An 18,725-nucleotide genomic window follows, 5' to 3' on the forward strand; every position below is an offset into this window, starting at 1 on the left:
TGATGGCTTGTCCCTTCTGGGTGGGTCCCTCCCTTCGCAGAGTGGGGGTGCTGATCCTTGGCCCTCTGCTGCTGCTGGGTGGGGTCCCTCCCAGATGGCAGTCGCCCCTAAGTGGTAGCTGTGGGGAGATGCCCCTCTCTTCTGCCTCCTCCCCGGCCCCTACAGCAGCTTGGTCATCCACATAGGTGTCTGCATACTCACACGCACACGCAAACGCTCATGTGGTGACCTCTGTGATTGAGAGCCAATCGTGGGTGGGCTCCTGTTGGGAGGTGTCCCAGGAAGCCTGCGCCTGAATGGAGATGGCTTAAAAGTGACCCAGCACAGGCCGCAGTGGCCAGAACCTGGCGCCAAGGTTGAGCCCCCACCCACCATCCCCTTCAGCCCAGTGGAGCCTCCCACCTTCTCCGAGGAGCTGAGGCAGGACTCCCGTGTCGCCACAGACACTCCCCAGGGTTGCCCCAGAGCGCAGGGCTGAACGCCGCCCCCCCTCTCCTCCAGGAGGAATCAGAGAAGCAGCTTGGCCTGACTGAGGCACAGACCAAGGAGGCCCTCTCCGCGCTGCTGCCCGCACTCTCCAGTTCTGCGCCCCAGGTAGGAGGCGGGGTGGCTCCCGGGGGACCCCGCGCCCAGAGGGAATGTCTGGGCCCCACCTCGCACGTGTCGTTGCAGAGTTACACTGAGTGGCTGCAAGAGCTCCGAGAGAAGGGCCCTGAGCTGCTGAAGCAGCTGCCAGCGAGCACAGAGCCCTCCTCGGTAAGCTCAGCTGCTGACATGCCCTCGCCAGGGCCAGCGCTCTCCCTTTGGCTGCCCCCCGGGAGGGAAGGGTGCCCGGAGTTGCGTCCTTGGGCAGCGGGGCAAAACCTTTGTGTTTGGCTGAACAGAGCCCTGTTCTGCCCCCAGGAGCTGGCCTCCAAGCTGAGGGAGGCTGAGGAGGCCCAGAGCAACCTGCAGGCCGAGTGTGACCAGTACCGCACCATCCTGGCAGAGACGGTAGGGCTTGCAGCTGGCTGGCCCTCGGGGCACTGCCAGGAAGGAGCTTCCAGAGCCTACAGGCGGGAGGCGGCCCAGTGGCCCTGGGGAAAAGAGCCTTGGGTTTAATGCCAGCTCTGCACGACCTCGGGTCATCATGGCCCCTCCCTGGGCTCCCATTTCTCTCGCTTAGTGGTAAAGGGAATGAGTGACGTGCTCAAGCCTTCACTGCTTCTGAGCTGAGGGGGCTTGGTGGTAGCTTTGGGGCTGGCTCTCTAGGGGTTGGGGGGTTGGAGACAGACATGACAGGGAGTGGACTGGGAAAGAAAAAGGTGACCATTTGGCTAGTGGCCAGCTTGAAGCCACTGTGTCTGTGACTTCAGGACCCGTGCTAGGTCCAGCTCTCAGGCCCAACCCCATGCCATGCTCCTTGCCCTGGGCCACCGAGGTCAGCACCGGTGGCAAACCCAACAGAGAGGAGAGTCCTAATGGCCTCCCTTGTGGGCCCCACAGTCTTCATTCACACACTGGCCAGAGACCCCACTGCAGGACTGATCCCCTTCCTTCCCCCCGTGACACCATGACAGAATCAGAGCAGCCAGGGGACAGGAGGCTGCAGCTGTGTTCCTGGGGGGCAGGGTCTCCAGGGAGGGGGACCTGCCTCAGTGTCCCGTCCCCCCAGGAGGGCATGCTCAAAGACCTGCAGAAGAGTGTGGAGGAGGAGGAGCAGGTGTGGAAGGCCAAAGTGAGCGCCACGGAGGAGGAACTCCAGAAGGTATAGGGAGGGCCCTGAGACCCTCTCCTGGGGTCAGTGACACAGGTGTCGCTCGGGGTGGGGGGAGACTGTCCCCCTCCCTAGGAATGCAAGCATAACTTACCAGAGACTGACAGCTAGCTAGGTCAGAATTTATCAAAACCAGGGGGAGAGCTGATAGGGTGGAGGGGTAGTCCCGTGGGTCTCTTGGGAGATAGGAGGCGGGTTCACTGGGTTTTGGTGATACCACATCAAGTGCAACTATGGAGTGACAGCTGCCTTCTCAGTCTCAAGAGTCCCCTCCCCCAAAGAAGAGGCCGCTGGTCATACTTGAGGGCGGGCACCACTGGGCTTCCTGGGAGAGGGCCCATCCTGCTTGGGTCCTGGGACTGTCCCCTTCCAAGGGCTTGCGTTTGACGGGGCCTTCTCCCTGCAGTCACGGGTCACAGTGAAACATCTCGAAGACATTGTAGAGAAGCTAAGAGGAGAACTCGAAAGTTCAGAGCAGGTGGGTGTGGGGCTTTGCCCAGTGGGCTGCTCTATTACAGAGGCCCCCGTAGTGGTTTTTGCTTCGTGTCTTGAGAGAGGCGAAGGGGTCTCATCAGTCCTGCTTTTCCTTCCTGAGAGCCGCTCACAGGCTCAGCGGCCCTGGGCCCTGGGCCCCGGTGCGCGGCGGCTTCTGCACTGGCCGCGTCGCAGGAAGGGTGTGAGGTGGCCCCGGTGCCCTCTGCGGATACCCCATCAGCCCTAGCAGCCTGCATTGTGCCCCTGGCATCCACCTGGCAAGCAAATCTGGAAGCGCTCCTCTCCTGCCCTGCTGAGGCCAAGAGCACTCCAGGCCCAGGAGAGCTGGACCTGGGGAAGGTGTTCCGTTGCCAAGGACTTGTCTCTGCCCGTTGTTGGTTGGCCCGCTGCCCACAGGCCATGGACAGCCTCCCAGCCCTCACCCCAAGGCAGCCAGACTTGTCGCCCTGGCACCCTGTTCCCTGTGGGCCCACTTGAGGTGTCTGACACGTGTGTGTGTGTGTGTGTGTGTGTGTGTGTGCGTGCGCGCGCCCAGGTGAGGGAGCACACATCCCATCTGGAGGCAGAGCTGGAGAAGCACATGGTGGCCGCCAGCGCCGAGTGCCAGAGCTACGCCAAGGAGGTGGCGGGGGTGAGTCTGCGGCCATAACTTGGTTCTCCTCCTCCCTTGACTCTCACCCCAGCATGGAGTCTGGGTTCTCCAGCTTCAGGCCTGGCCTCGGGCCCACAGATTCAAGGAGACTTGCTGGGTGGTGGGGCAGACCTTAGCACGTCCAATGGACAGGGCGGCCTTCTGAGAGTTCCCTCTCTGGCCTGGGGACACCATTGCCGGGGAAGACGGGCTCACTTCTGATACGTTTTGGCTGCTCTGAAGCAGAAACGCACACGCCTGACCCCTCCCCCGATGCTGGTTTGATCTCGGACTTGGGGCCTGTTTTACAAGCCAGGCTCACTCACAGTGGATTATGTCTTCCCAAAGTCTTCAAGGACAGTAGTTCTGGGAGGCCTCGGAGCCCCCGCCAGGCCTGCTGTGCCCTGTGATGTTCTCGGGGTTACAGGGAAGGGTCATGTTTGCTTGTCTGTCTCAGGCTAACGCACCGGAACTGGTTTTCTCTTTTTCTTTGTCGCCTGGGTCTGTTTCCTCTCCCAAGTTGAGGCAACTTTTATTAGAATCTCAATCTCAGCTGGACGCAGCCAAGAGTGAAGCCCAGAAACAGAGCAATGAGCTCGCCCTGGTGAGTGTGCATGTGTGTGTGTGTGTGTGTGTGTGTGTGTGTGTGGTGAACTGGCCAATCATGCTTCGCCCCATCAAAGGTAACGCAGCGTGGTGGGGGACGGTGTGCATAGACCCGGCATTAGAGGCAGGCTTTCATGGGCCCTGCCGGAGGGGCTTCAAGCTGGGGGGCAGCTGCCAGGACCAGTGCTCTCTCTCCACTTCCTGTTGCTCCAGGGAAAGGCACTGGGAGCTCAGGGCTGGGGTTAAGGGCAGTCCAGCTCCCTGTGAGCCCTGTGGCTCAGACCAGCTCTGTCAAGCCTGTGGGTGTGTACAGAGGCCTGCCGTACCCCAGGGTAGGGGCTGAATGGGGGTGCCACCTTGGCAGAGGTGTAGGGCTCCTTGCCGTGCAGGTGGCCTTAGGTTCTCCTAGTTGTCCGCTTTGGTGGCTGACCTGCTCCCTGCCCCCTGGCGAGGTCAGCTGGGCCTCCTCTGTGCCAGGACCAGCTCCGGGGCTGCAGTCACAGCCCAGGCTACTGGATCTGCAGCGTTTCTTAAAATCTTGCATTAGTCATTACCACTTAGGAATTGGCAGATTTTGAAGACAAATACGCATCTGGTTTTTGGAGAGGAGCCAGCAGATCTGGCCCAGGGTGTGGGTGCTCCCCTGACAGCCGCCACCGAGCCACAGGCATCCCCTGCACTGGGGCACACGCTCCGCGCTCCCCCACCCCCAGTGCACCCCTGCTTATTCAGGCCTTGCCCAGGGATTGGCACACTGGAGTGCGAGTGCCATCTGGGCCGAGTCACCTGAGCCCAAGGACCACTCGCCAAAGACATGGCCTCTTCCAGGTCTGGGTGACAGGGCCTGGGGATGCTGCCCAGGTGGAAGTCACATGCAGAGAAAACCCCAGAATTGCTCACCATCACAGGCCTGCGCATTTTGGTGTCACCTTTGGTGAGCTGCTGTCGGGAGGGAAGCCGAAGGACAGGCCTAGGGATGCCCTTTGGCGCACTGCCTCTTGGAGACCATCTGGGCCCCCTGGGGAGCTCGTACCAGGGCCCACCCGATTCCCTGACTAGAACCTTTACCAGAGCTTCGTGGGTGATGCTGCTCCTGCTTCAGGTCTGAGGCCCCAGGGCATGGGGAACCCCAGATGTGTCCCCTGCCCCCACCAGTGGAGCTCTGACGTAAGGGGACCTTGTTAGGCAGGTGTCCATTCCTAATCTTGTCCAGACCCTAAAGGGGGCTCTGAACAGTAGACTGCATTGGAAAAGGGTCCGGTTCGTAGGCAGTGCTGTTTGTGCCCAGCCCATCCGCTGCCTCTCACTTCCTTTTCAGTTCCTTAGCTGTGTGCCCCCTGTCCGTCAGTGGTCCCCTCACTCACGGCAAGGGCTCCATGGCTAGCCTTGGAGCAGAACACAGGAATGGCCCCTGGGCCTCAGTTTGGCTCTGGTCAGGGGTCACGGTTGCCAGACCAGGTACCCCATGGGGCTTTGGCCATCGGGAGCATCCGCTGTCCTCCTGAGGGGGTCTGTGAGCTCGCGTGTGCACAGTGGCCCTGTGTCTGGCTGCGATCGGCACAAACCCACACTTCTTCCCTGTTTCAGGTCAGGCAACAGTTGAGTGAGATGAAGAGCCACGTAGAGGATGGTGACGTAGCCGGGTCCCCAGCTGCCCCCCCCGCAGAGCAGGACCCCATCGAGGTTAGGGCGGTGAGCCGGTCCCCAGATGTCTGTCACTAACAGCCTGCCTCGGACCCCTCCCGCCCACTGGGAGAGCAAGGACCGCAGGCCTCTGTTCCGGATGAACACTGGCCACTGGCAGCCTCTGCCACCGGCTCTGCCCAGCCAGGGGCCAGCCAGGTGCTGAGGTGGCCCCCGAGCGGAGGCAAGGACAGGGAGGCAGCTAGGTAGAGAGGGATCAGGTGTGGGATCCTAACCATGTGTGCGGGAGGGCTGGCAGGGGGAGCCAGGACGGCTGTGCCTGCAGATAGGGAGTTTGGTCTCCCTGTTGCCCTTGCTGGGACGTCCCCAGCAGGGCACTTACTCTCCAGACTTCTGACCCAAGTAACTGTGGTTGAGAGCCCTCGCCAGGGGCCTGTGCCCAGGGGAGCAGGGTGGGGATGGAGTCATGGCGCTGGGACTGGCACCGTGGCTCTAGGGCATCCCTGTCCTGGGGTCAGCAGAGGTCCTAGTAGCATCTCTTCAGTACCCCAGCTCTGTCCCTGGGGCTGAGGCACCATCTCCCCAAAGGGGGAGCTTTGGGAACAGTTGTCAGCTGGCCGGTGGGTGGCCAGAGCTTCCCACCTCCGCCCCCAACCAAACAGCCAGAGGCAGGGAGAGGCTAAGGCAGCACTCGTTGGCACTAGAAGGTGGAACCTGGCCAGGAGCCATGGTCCCTGAGGGGGTCTTTCCCGGCTTCCCACACTCCTTGTGTACTGTTTCCACACAGCTCAAGACGCAGCTGGAGCAGACAGAAGCCACCCTGGAGGGTGAGCAGGCACTGCGGCAGAAGCTCTCAGCCGAGCTTGAGGAGGTCAGGCCCTACCCCTACAGTTCCCAGTGTGCCAGGGCCTGTGGGGATATGGGGCAGGGGTCTGCGGGGCAGGGTCCAGCCTTGGGCCCTGCCCCGCACCCCTGTCCCTCCCTGCTGGGCATCTGGTGACAGCCCTGCGCACTGTGTTGGGCCTCCTGCCCACACCGTGCTGCCCTCTCTCCACCTAGGCTCAGAGCTCGGCGTGTCGGCTACAGGCAGAGCTGGACAAGCTCCGCAGCACAGGGTTCCTCGAGTCTTCAGAAGCAGAGGAGGTCACGCAGCTGAAGGTAGAAGTTGCGGGGGAGCAGCAGGTCGGGAAAGGAGGGTGACTGTCTGGGGTGGGAGGGGGAGAGGAGCCCTCTTGAGGCCCCTTGAGCAGGGTCCAGCCTTATTTGGTGGTAATGGAGGGTGGCAGGATCCCTAAGCCCCCAAGGTCACACTGGGCAGCCACTCATCAGTGTGGCTGTGTACATGAAGTAAAACCAGAAGTTTGCTTCCTGTCCCTCTAGCCTCAGTGCACCTCAGGACCTCCCCGGTGTCACAGGAAGCTCGTGGTGATGCTGGTAGCAAGGCAGCAACTGCAGCCTCACACCTCTCTCTGGAGGCCTCCCAGTTCATGGGCAGCAGGGCTCACGGGCAGAGCCGGGGTCTGTTCTGCTGTGCCACAGAATGGCTCATCCCCTTGCATCCTCTGACCTCCAGGAGAGACTAGAAAAAGAGAAGAAATTAACCAGTGACTTGGGACGCGCTGCCACCAAATTACAGGAGCTTTTGAAGACAACCCAGGAGCAGCTGACGAAGGAGAGAGAGACGGTGCAGAAGTTGCAGGAGCAGCTGGACAAAACAGTAAGTGTCCTGGCCATGGCTCCCGCATCCCCTGGCAGTGTGGGAGGCCCCAGCACTCCTGGGGTGCAGGGCAGATAGGAGAACCAGGCCTGGGGGCAGGATGTAGTGGGGACAGACTCCCGGAAACGGGTGGTGGGACCTGCAGCCACCCTTCTGCAGATTCCCTTGGGGCCGGGGGAGTGGGGGGGGGGGGGGGGGAGTGCTTCTCTGACCCCTACTGCCAGCTGGGTCCTCCCTTGGCCCAGCCTGGGTACCAGGGTCCTCACCCAAACTCAGGGACCTCCCTCTCCTCCTATCGGCTCCCACCAGCTTCTGGAATCCATGCTGGCTCTCCAGACTTGCTGGGCTGGGTGTTCTCGGAAGGGGTGGGAGTGGTGTGGGGGGTGTTAATCCTGGGGGCACTGGAGGTCTCTAGGAGTGAGGGGGGAGCAGTTGCCTTGGCTCCTTGGCCCCAGCCTCACCCTCACTCTGCCCACTTTTGTTCACAGGAGGATGGTAGCAGCTCAAAGGAGGGCACATCTGTCTGAGTCTCTTCAGGAAAAGAAGTTACTGTTCAACTTACCAAAATGCCTTACACATTCCTTTCGAATAAATAAACCACCCAACACAGCGTTATCCAGGCCCAACCTCCAGTAGCTCTGAGAGAAGCCATTAGAGACGAGAGTCTCTTAGAATCACAGAACTAGATCTGCCAGACCCCCCGTTTGTCAAAGAACCTTTGTCACATTTGATAAACACTATTCCCCAGGACCAGCCCTGGACCACCACCGAGCAGACGCCAAAGCCCTTCTCAGCTCTGTGACAGGCCCCAGGGTATGTGCTGGGGAGGCCGGGACTTCTGGGTATCTGTATGTCAATCAGTGCAATTGTTTTCTTTCCCTGGGTTGGGGGGGTCAGGAGGCGGGCGGCCCCAGGGGAGTCTCAAAGGCTGTAGAGTAGACTGGAGGGTCACAGCCCAGCCCAGTGAGGCAGCAGCCCCTCACCCCCAGGAGAAGCTGCCATCAAGAACGGATGTGTGACCTTCCGGATGTTAATGCCATTAAAACCAACATTGTCGCCCGGCACTTTTGGTCTCGTCTGGTTTGCTGGGGCTCCCCGACCTTGCCACTGGGCCCAGGACGAGAAACAAGGAGGTGATGGCTCCCTCAGGGACAGAAAAAGGGTGCTGCTTGGTTTCCCCAAAAGCAGGAGATTAGCAGCCGTCTTGGGGCTCGCTGTCTCCCGGTCATGCCACCCAGGCCCCAGTGCCCACCAGGCATGCAGAGGGAACAGGCCCGTGACACCTGGGGGCCAGATGTGCTGACCACTGCCTCTACCTGTGAGGATCTGAGGTTACCTGAGCAGGCCATGGGTGACCTGGGCGGTTGTGTGAGGTGAGCTCTGTCCTTCTGGACAGAGCTTGGGACACTCATCCATGCCTCAGGAGGGTGGCCCAGAGCTGGAGTGGCCAGCTCAAACCGGTCATGGTCCTCAGATCCCCCGTACCTGTGGGGGCCCGTGAGAGTGTGGTCCTTGGGCCAAGAGGAGTATGGGGGCTTTGTAACATGAGCAACACCTGGTTTGAGGAGTCAAAGTCACAGGATGGGTGGGACCAAGCCAGGAGCCAGGGGGTGAATGTGAGCAGACCTAGGGTTTGGTGGCAGCCATCAACTAGTCCTCCCATCAAGGGGCTGCCTCAAGCAAGCGCTGGCCAGGCTCCTCGCCCTCCTGAGCCTCGGTCCTGGGAGCGGGGTGAGACTGGCTGGGGCGGGTGGGCACTCACAGCAGGGTGGGCCCCATGGGGAGGGTGCAGAGCCCAGAGAAAAGGCAAGCCAAAAACTCGTCTGCTGCCTCCTTTGGAACTTCTGCATGCACGTCATAGGTGTCTGGCTGGTGGGTTTACCCCTCTGTGGTGGCTGACAGGGGACCCTTGAGACCCAGGAAGCATATTCTAAAGCCTTCAGCCCCACACACCACGCACCCCCCGAGAGGCCCAATAGCGCTGACCTGAATCTGCGTGACCAAGACCCAGTCTCGGCTTCTTGGGGGTGGGGGGTGCCTCACCTGTGACCTGTGGTCCACCTAACCATGCTGTCTCTGCACCTGTGTGTTGCAACGGTACTGGGATGGGAGTGCTGGGACTTTGGGGAAGGCTACCCAGAGAAGTGAGCTTAAGCTGGAGTTCACCAGAGCAGGTGCTGTCAGGAGAGGGGAGGAGGGCTCAAGGCTGAGGGGACAGCAGGTACAGGGATCGGTGGCAGCCAAGGCATCAGGGCAGGTAAGGCAATACAAGCCATGAGATTTTTAGGTAAGAGGAGACCATCGTACCTGTTCTAGAACTATGGAGGCGGCTGAAGTGGAAAGGGGAATCTCGGAAGGGGTGGGAGTGGTGTGGGGGGACTTGGGGTGCAGATGCCGTATTTTCTGGCAGTAGACTGAACAGGAGAAGTGGCCAATGATACCTGATGCCAACCACATCCCCAGCCTTGTGCCTGGTTCTCAAGTGAAACCTTCCAGTCCCCACAGGAGGTACAGAAGTGAGCAGCTCATCTAGTAAAAGGCAAGGCAGGTTTCAAACATCTGTCAGTACATCACTCAGCTGGGATGCGGGGGTCAGCTGGAGGGGAAGAGTCAAGTTTTGGAATCCATGGACCCCATGAATAGTGGCTGAGTTCCCCCCCAAAACTGGTGGCCCCTCACTGCACCTTCCATGTGCCTTTTGTATTAGGAGCAGGGGACTCTGTGCCAAAGGACCTAAAGGGCAGGGGTGGGGGAGGGTGGTCACAACTCCTCCCACCAACAGTGAGTGGTCTTAACTAAAGCCAGTGGTTTGGGGCCCTGGTCAGTCTCCTGGTGGGAAACTGAGGCCAGACCTGGCCCTACACCAGACACATCACCATGGCCCTGTGAGCAAACGCTTCTAGTATGCTCCCCTCCCCCCGCCACACTGACTGCAGAATTGAGAACCCTTATGCTGGGCACATGCCCTCTGAAACCCCAGGAAGGGCGGCCCTTGAGGCATGGAAGGCATGGGAGAGACTGGGCAGTACTGAGTGGCTGCCTCTGGGTACTGCTCGGTGACCACTGCTCCCTGGGTTCTGGTTACAGCCCTGCTCCCTCAGACCACCCGACAGAGACCCTCCTGTATCTATATGCCTTGAGGAGGTAAAACAAAGGCCACCATGATACAGGGTGGTGGCCCCAGGAGGCTGACCTGGGGACTCTCAAACCATTGTGGAGACCTCCTGCAGCTCAAGCTCTCAGGGCCCATCCTCCATCCTCTGCCCCACCCACCCCAGCAGGTGCCATGTAGCCTCAAGGCCCAGCAGAGGGGACCCAAGTTCGATAAGCAGCCTGCCAGAACTTGCCTCGGCCTGGCCTTGTTGCCAGGGCTATCTTGGGTAAGGTTCCAGCGTCATGCTGGGGAAGGAAAAGAGCCATTCAGGAAGATACTGGAGACAGCTGCCCTCAGTAGATGCTAGAACGGGGTCGATAGGCCCCCCTGGCCTTCCTCTACAGCACACAGAGGCCCGGGGAGCGTGGCTTATTCGCCTGGCCATTCCTACCTAGCTCCCTGTCCTGCAGATGCAGGGCCCCTGCAGCCCTAGGTAACTGGATTCTATAGCCCCAAGCTCTGAAGACCAGTGCGGAAGCGGGAACTGCCCAGGCTAGGCAAGAGCACTTGTCAAAGAACGGATGCTGGCTGACCTGCTAGGCTGACAGGAAGCACTGCTCTCCGCTAGGCCTGGCTTCCTGAAGGAAGTGGCCTGGGAGGCCCGGGCTCAGTGCTACTGCTGCATCTGAGACACTCCGCCCCCACCCCACCCCCCCTACAGTGCAGCTGGGAGAATTCTGAGAACATCTAGTCTCTATCCTGCCCTTCAGAGGCTCCTGGACTCGACCTGAATCCAGCTCCAGGGTCATGCAGCCCATGAACAGCCTCTCAGCTCTGGTAGCCCCCATCATGTCAGCAGCAGCTCTGGACTTCCTCTGGTCATCTCTGCATGACATTCAATAAAATGTACAAACACCAGGGGGCGCCTGGGTGGCTCAGTGGTTAAAGCCTCTGCCTGCGGCTCAGGTCATGATCTCAGGGTCCTGGGATCGAGTCCCGCATCGGGCTCTCTGCTCGGCAGGGAGCCTGCCTCCTCCTCCTGTCTCTCTCTCTGCCTGCCTCTCTGCCTACTTGTGATCTGTCTGTCAAATAAATTAAAAAAAAAAAAAAATGTACAAACACCAGGCTTCCTGGCCTACAGGCAGCCACAACACAAGATTTTAGAAACCACTAGACACCCTCCATAAATGCCTTCTCTCTGAGCTTCCTTCAGATTTGCGTCTAACAATTCAAAGCCCGAAAGAACTGTTACCTTTCCTGCCCCAGTGCCAGCCTCATCCCTGGCACCAAAGAAGATCTAACCTTAGAATTCCAGATGTCAGAAATTAAGAACTCTCCTGGGGTACACTGGGAATAGTTTAGGGCCAGAACAAAAGAGATCCAAGTTTTTGTAGTCCCAGTTCTGCCACTTAGGAGTTGTGGGACTTTAGGCCAGTGACTGGACTTCTCTGGGCAGCCCACTGGGGACACTGGCTACGGGCTGGTAGGTCTCCCGGGCAGAGCCCAAGGACAGACCTGGCGGGCCAAACAGCTCAGGTTATACAAACTTTGCTTCCACCAAATCCCTGGCTCCTGGAACTTCACCCTCTCACACAATGCAATTATGGGTGACCCTCAAACACCACAGAGGTTAGGGGCATGGATGCCACCCCCCACCCCTGGCACAGTGAAGTCTGTATTATTATTATTTCTTTAATCTGTATTACTTTGGACTCTCCCATAAGCTACAAATAGCCTACTCGTGACCTGAGACTCCCGATAACGAACAGTAGATTAATGCATTCTGTATTTATGTGTGTCCTAACACTGTATTCTTGAAGAAAATGTTAAGAAAATCATGAGGAACATACATTTACAGTCCTGCCTATAAAAAATCCACATATAAATGGACCCCCACAGTCCAAACCTGTGTTGCTCCAGGGGTCAACTAGAATTACCCTTCTTACAGCTGCAGCCCAGTTTGAACTTGGTCCAGTGTCTGTCAGTCTGTATTTCAGAAATGCCCAAATCATGGGAACGTGATGTGTCCCTGCGCATACCCAGTGTGAGAGCCCGAAGAGCAACCAACCAGCCAAGAAAGAGAAGCTGCACTTCCTATGTGTGATCAGCCAGCCCTCTGGACTGTTCTGCAAAAAACGAAACCACTCGACTGAGCCTAATTCTATTATCTGAGTTGCTGTGCTCACTGTTTTCTCAGGGATTAATATTCCCTGAAATAATGAACTTCATAGTCAAGCTCTGAATTTCTGTTCGCAGTGGCTTTGTCTGCTTCTTTCCCAGGGCAAAAGAGTATGAGCAGATGACCCTCCAGTTAGTCTTCCACACACACACTCCCGTGCCGTGTCTGCACTTGCAGGAATGCGAACGTGCTTGCCAAAAGCAGGTGTACCTGCAGTTTGATCCCTCACCAGAGTCCGCTGACATCTCAGACTCACATCTGGCCTCAGAATGACCTGGAGTCCTTGTTAGCCGGATTCTGGGGCCCCCACCTCAGGAATGCAGTAAGACTCTCAAAAGCTCCCCTAGGTGGAGATACAAGTTAACTGTTAGCAACTTCCAGACTTCTGGCCTGTGGGAGAGGCTTAAATTCTCTCCAGTCCTTATACCCTGTGTGAAGCCCTCCCCATAGCATGCGTCCCTCTCGTACCGCCCACCCCTATCTCCCCAGCACCGCCGCTCCCCACCCCCAAGCAAATGCATACACACTAGCAGATAGCGCTGGTTCTCCAAGAAGTGCCATGTCATGACTTCCTCCTCAACTCCCTCATCAGACACCCGGCTCTACCTACAAGGCTCATTCTGGAGTCAAACATCCGCGGACCGCCACACTTCTCGGGAGGCCCGTTCAGAGACTGTCGCCGGCGGCACTGCTGTGCAGTACAGGGAATCAGAAACTCAGGATGAAAGAATGACACGCAGCTCACCAGTAAGCCAGTAGCCAGCGCAGTCTTCAAGACAATTTTGAAAGCAGCATTTTGATTAAAGCATAACTTTCTTGCCTCCCAAATAAAGCAGAAAGGAGATAAAAGCCTGGTATTTGGGATACACATTTGGAGTAAGAAAAAGATACCCAGCTTTTTTATACCAACTTCCTCATTCAATAAGAGGGGGAAGGAACTGTGGTCTTAACTCTAATTGTCTGAAATATCCAAACCTCCACATGCCTTATCCCATTCATAGAAAGCAAAATCCTTCATCCCCAATTCCCACATGAATAATAACACAAGAGGTAAGTTAAAAATGCTTCCTTTATTACATAAAGCCAATACTGCTACTTCTAAGTTCAACTGTGTGCATCTCTATATTTTTCAAAGTGTTATGCCTGTGATGTTAAAGACAATCACTTCCAAGCGTCATGAGGTGGTGGCTTCCCATGGGTGTCATCCATTATCCCTGCTCCCCATTCCACATACAATCAACAAGCTGCTCTAGGAAATTAGGAAGTTCTCCCAGGCCCCAGCGTACACGTACACTTGTGTTCTTCCACACCTTACTGTACCAGAAGCAACAAAATTCTGAAGGAGACACAGTTGAAGTTATGACAGGTGTCCCAGCTTGTCAATTATACCATTTTATCATCTTCATTAACAAAGTGCTGTAATTACAATGGAGCCCTAATCTGCATTATAATTAGCTGTTGCAAGGTACTATACATTCTCCCTAGGACACTACCGTGATTTTATTTCTAAGATGCAAGGTCACTCTCTGAACAGTCTCCCAACTAGCCCGCAGAGAGCTCACTGCGGGTGCAGGGAGCTTCTCCCCTTATTCCAACTGCATGCTCAAAATAGTGCTTTGCTAGATCAGCGCTGGTTAGAAGTGTGCACGATTCTGAGGCAGTCTCCATCATACATGTGCTAGAATTAAAAGACTGCCTGACTTAGTCTTACTGTAGTTAGTGTATTAGTGCTGTTACATGTGCTAAGGAGATCTATTTTCCATTATGCAGTTTAGCTCAAGAGAAAATGAAGAATTTGGGCCAAAATTATAACCAGATTATAACCAGTTCTCTAAGCAAAAGAAACTAAGTTACCTGCTGAGGTTACAAAGATGCAATAATTCTCTTCATATGGCCCTTGTACTGTTTGGTAACTGCATTATTAAAAATCATGAGTTTAACAAAAACCTTTACAAGCCAACTCATCAAAACAGGCCTTTGGCCAATAAGAATTTAATTTCACACCAATAAAATTTTAGATTTTAGATGTATTTAGGGCCATCTGCACGTTTACAGAATATTTAGTTCACTTTAACAGATGACAAGACAGCTCCCCCTCTGTGAGACCCTGGTCTAAACATATTTGCTTTACTTATATAGCAAGAGGGTAACATTAAACATGGAAGCTTTCGATCTGTGGCACTGAATGGTGGTCTACACAGGGCATCCTTCAAAAGCTACAATTAAGGATCCACCTAGCTTTTCAGCAATACAAGCCCGATTGAGGTCTTCTGGTCCGTTTGCTTGACATTCGTGTTTTATGCCTAGAGAGGAAAAACAATTCTCTTTAAGGATTATAGCAGTAACATAACCTATTTCTTTCTCTAAGACAGGAAACTGTTTTAACAGACCAGTTCTAATATGGACAGAACACTGCGGCACATACAAACAGTGGAATACTACACAGTAAGGACAATAATCTGTAACTATGTGCATGAAAATGAACGACTAAAGAAGGGAACACTGACTAAAAGAAGCCAAACTTCATCCAAGCATACGGTCTGGATGATTCTATTTGTATAATGGAAATCAGCCAAAGCTACTTCTACTGCTAGAAGCCACACTGCTGGTTCCCGTACGACAGGACTAAGAGAAAGTGACACAAGAGAAGGGGCACAAGGGAGACTTCTGGGACGCCGGTTGTTAAATCAAGAAATAACCATTTCCGTTGGTGAATAGTGAGTTCTACAAAAATTTAGATGTCCACGTTCTATAGATATGTTATGCTTCAATTAAAAGTTAAAAAGCAGATGTAGTAATTTTCTTATTTTTTTAAATAAGTAAAAATACAAAGTTGATGCGTCAGTTGCACAGTTGATTTTACTTGACTATACTGAAGAATAACCGTATATACAACTGGCATCTCCTTTGCTCTGGAGAAGTTAGCTTTCCAGTGGTATTATACTACACATTTAAGAAATCTGTCACAATGAAAACTATGTAAAATGTGTACTGATGGCTTTCGCAGAAAAATTACACCACCTCACGGCAGAATGAGCTCACTTAGGGAATTACATACAGTAGCTTCTCCGTGAACAGCTGCTATCTTTCAAACAGATGCACTGTTTCTGATCCTCCATAATTTTAAGTCCATTTCTTGAGCTGCAGAAAGTACAGCAGGTCAGCTTTTGGACCACTTAGGGGTGACTGGAGAAAGCCAGTGATAGTTTCACAAGGGAAAAAAAGCAACAAGGTGACCATCTTTACATCAGCAGGCCAAATCTATATAGCAATTCCATCCTTCACTGAAAGGCAACACAACATAAGGATGGTGGCGGAATCCATCGTCAGTTAACCAACTGGTGAACACACCTCTGGTGGGTGGCCCAGACACATGGAGAATCTCACAAGGCCTGACCGATGCAGCAGCAGGTTTCAAGAAAAGAAGTGAGAATTTAGTTTTCCTAGGTAAAACAAGCCAGAGCAAACCTGTTCTGCCACAAGAATATAAAAACCAGCCACAGTAAAACAAAACCAAAACCACACTGGGCCAAGTCCTGAGACCCTGGCTTGCCCGCCCTCTGGTGCCGGCCATGGCAGGGAAGGCAGTGGGCCAACCTGTTACGTGGAGGTGACCCGCTCTGCAGCGGACAATCAAGGCCCCAGGAGGTTAAGCGCTTGGGGCCAGGGTCACACAGCAGTTAGGTTGTAAGGTTAGCCCTCAGTGCAGCCCTCTGGGCATTTGCCCCATGCTCTTCCCATTGTACCAACACTTCCCTCCTGGCTGGAGGCAGTAAGTACGGCCAGGCCATCACAGCAGGATCCCAATCACCCTGTGGCAAGTCAAAGATAAGTGGCTGTTCAAGGATAAGGGCACTTTCCTTTGGACACAGGTGAGTCAGTTACCTAAAGTCATACCATTCCAAAATAAAGCTAAAGAGTATCCTTCCCCATTTATGAATGTCTCCTTACTTCAAGTTTGTTATGTCAACACATTCACAGGCCATCATAAATTCATTATGTAACACAGCCAAAGTAAACCACTGAATCTCCATATGCTACGTGAGAAACTCGGTAGCCTCCCAAACTAATCTGAAGCCAGCCCAAACAAACAATATGCACACAATGTCCAGAGAATAAAGGGTTTTTGATTTTTTGTCATCCACACCACCACCCCAACCAAGAATAAGGGTTTTTTTATTGTTGTTGTTGTTTTTTTTAAAGATTTCATTTATTTATTTGACAGACAGAGATTACAAGTAGGCAGAGAGGCAGGCAGAGAGAGAGAGGAGGAAGCAGGCTCCCCGCTGAGCAGACAGCCCCATGCAGGGCTCGATCCCAGGACCTTGGGACCATGACCTGAGCCGAAGGCAGAGGCTGTAACCCACTGAGCCACCCAGATGCCCAAGAATAAGGTTTTTAAGACAGGTCGTTCAGATCCAGATTGCCCAGCATAAGACAGAAGACATGCTAAAAGTGAGGTTCAACCTTCCAGGTTTTTCCTCAAAAGAGGCAACACTTGCCTTCTTTGTCACCAAGGGTCTCCAAAGAAGTAAGGTGCTTCTTAGAAAAGATGCAGCCCGCATTCCAGCGGTCCACCATACCTCTAAATGTTTGGAAGTAAATCTAATCCATACCTTGAAATTTCTTTTTGATGGCATCCTTGGAGCTTGCATAGATCATTTTACTTTTCAGAGGAGCTAATTCTGGTGCCCTGCATAGAGAGATACCAAAAATGAAAACAATGTTTAGAGAAAGTACAATTACACTGTGTTAAACATTTCCATCAGTGATGGGGAACAGTCCTCAGAATCTCCTGAGAGTTTTGCTAACTACACAATGTGTCTATTTCCGCCCCTCCTTGCACACTATCAAGGAGAGGCACACACGGAATGGCTCAGGTTGACTAAAGTGGAATAAAATCAGAGAACCACCAATTGAAGATCAGATTAATGGGGTCATTAAAAAAAAAAAAACAAAACAAAACACTGGATAATTGACTGTATTACCCAAGTTGTTTTAAATTTTCCCCCATTTTTATCAATAAAGGCTCAAGTTCAGGCTAGTAACAACCATCTTGCTTTTCAACTCTTTCTGGTTACAAAAAAAGCTTCAGAAAATATAGAGAATAATCTGTAAATCAAGTATCTGCCACCCTGAATTAAGAAATACTAGAGGGGGGCCTGGGTGGCTCAATGGGTTAAAGCCTCTGCCTTCGGCTCAGGTCATGATCCCAGGGTCCTGGGATCGAGCCCCACATCCAGCTCTCTGCTCAGCGGGAAGCCTGCTTCCTGCTCTCTCTGCCTACTTGTGATCTCTCTCTCTGTGTCAAATAAATAAATAAAATCTTTAGAGATTTTATTTATTTATTTGTTAGGGAGAGAGAGAGAGAGAGCACGAGCACAGGCAGACAGAGAAACAGGCTCCCCGCCGAGCAAGGAGCCCGATGTGGGACTCGATCCCAGGACGCTGGGATCATGACCTGAGCCGAAGGCAGCTGCTCGACCAACTTAGCCACCCAGGCATCCCAATAAATAAAATCTTAAAAAAAAAAAAAAAAATACTAGAGATTTTAGCATTTTTGCTTCAGACTATTTGTAATATATTCCTTTTTAGAAAACGAAATAAAAGACTCCTTCTTAATCCTTCCCAGTCCCTTCATTTATGTCTATTCCGATAGACAAATAGCAAATTCTGACCACATGAGAGTACTTGCTTTCCATCTTAGACTAACAAAATGAAACATGACAAAAGGATTTTTTTTTTTAAGCTTAGCAATTCAGCAACTGTGCCTTAACTGTTAGTATTACTATTATCTTGTATTTTTAACAAAGCTTTTAGTGTCTCCCTCCTCCTGAATGAATCCTGGAAGCACAGCATATGCTTCATAACTTTCTTCACCAGCAATACTGAAAAATAAGAGACATACTAACAATGCACAGAAAAGCCTCATCCTATTCAAACTGCTTATCCATGAATTATTTCCCACTATGCCACCAAACTCCAGGCACACTTCTACATGAAGTGTAGTTAAATACTTTTAAACACCTAATGCTTGCATTTAACTGCCATACTTCCAGACCATTCTACAGTCGTTAGCGCTGAGGGCTAGCGTGGACCTCACGCTAGTCTACTCCTGCCACAGAGGGCAGTTTCTATTCTAAGAAACCAGGAACAGCAGTCTGTGTGTCTCAGATGCTTATTCCTCCCAACGAGGAATTTACAACGAGGGAGGCAGAACCATAACCACCACCTTAGGTCTGGGAATCGCTTGAGATGCAAAGTTAAGTGGGTACTTTCTTTATGCAAAATAGGTCAGGGACAGGAAAAAGCATTAGCTGTTCTGATTTTACTCTAACCAGATTTTTTTTTTTAAAGATTTTATTTATTTATTTGACAGAGAGAGATCACAAGCAGGCAGAGAGGCAGGCAGAGAGAGAGGAGGAAGCAGGCTCCCTGCTGAGCAGAGAGCCCGATGCGGGACTCGATCCCAGCACCCTGAGATCATGACCTGAGCCGAAGGCAGCGGCTCAACCCACTGAGCCACCCAGGCGCCCATCTAACCAGATTTTTAAAATGCCTTAAGTAAGAGCCATTCCTGGGCCCTACACAAAGTCTGTTATG

General features: G+C 53.5%; 2 protein-coding genes across 3 annotated transcripts in view; one reads left to right on the plus strand and one right to left on the minus strand.

Moving 5' to 3' along the window:
• Positions 1 to 7,913, plus strand: part of RRBP1 (ribosome binding protein 1) — a 64,888-nt gene extending 56,975 nt beyond the window's left edge. Inside the window, exons 13-24 of the mRNA XM_047744087.1 lie at positions 502 to 594; positions 673 to 756; positions 904 to 993; positions 1,655 to 1,747; positions 2,163 to 2,234; positions 2,787 to 2,882; positions 3,403 to 3,486; positions 5,076 to 5,171; positions 5,920 to 6,003; positions 6,192 to 6,290; positions 6,706 to 6,849; positions 7,338 to 7,913. Coding sequence (XP_047600043.1) covers positions 502 to 594; positions 673 to 756; positions 904 to 993; positions 1,655 to 1,747; positions 2,163 to 2,234; positions 2,787 to 2,882; positions 3,403 to 3,486; positions 5,076 to 5,171; positions 5,920 to 6,003; positions 6,192 to 6,290; positions 6,706 to 6,849; positions 7,338 to 7,376 — 1,074 coding nt within the window. The 3' untranslated portion in view covers positions 7,377 to 7,913. The remainder of the gene's footprint in view (positions 1 to 501; positions 595 to 672; positions 757 to 903; positions 994 to 1,654; positions 1,748 to 2,162; positions 2,235 to 2,786; positions 2,883 to 3,402; positions 3,487 to 5,075; positions 5,172 to 5,919; positions 6,004 to 6,191; positions 6,291 to 6,705; positions 6,850 to 7,337) is intronic.
• A 5,260-nt stretch (positions 7,914 to 13,173) lies between these two features.
• The window catches only part of DSTN (destrin, actin depolymerizing factor), a 42,128-nt gene continuing 36,576 nt past the window's right edge, over positions 13,174 to 18,725 (minus strand). For both annotated transcript variants that reach the window (XM_047744089.1, XM_047744088.1), the window contains 2 exons: positions 16,739 to 16,815; positions 13,174 to 14,425 (listed from right to left, as the gene is read on the minus strand). In XM_047744089.1, the coding sequence (XP_047600045.1) occupies positions 14,316 to 14,425; positions 16,739 to 16,815 (187 nt within the window). In that variant the 3' untranslated portion in view covers positions 13,174 to 14,315. The remainder of the gene's footprint in view (positions 14,426 to 16,738; positions 16,816 to 18,725) is intronic.

Source organism: Lutra lutra, chromosome 9 (genome assembly GCF_902655055.1).
Source record: "Lutra lutra chromosome 9, mLutLut1.2, whole genome shotgun sequence".
NCBI lineage: Eukaryota > Metazoa > Chordata > Mammalia > Carnivora > Mustelidae > Lutra > Lutra lutra.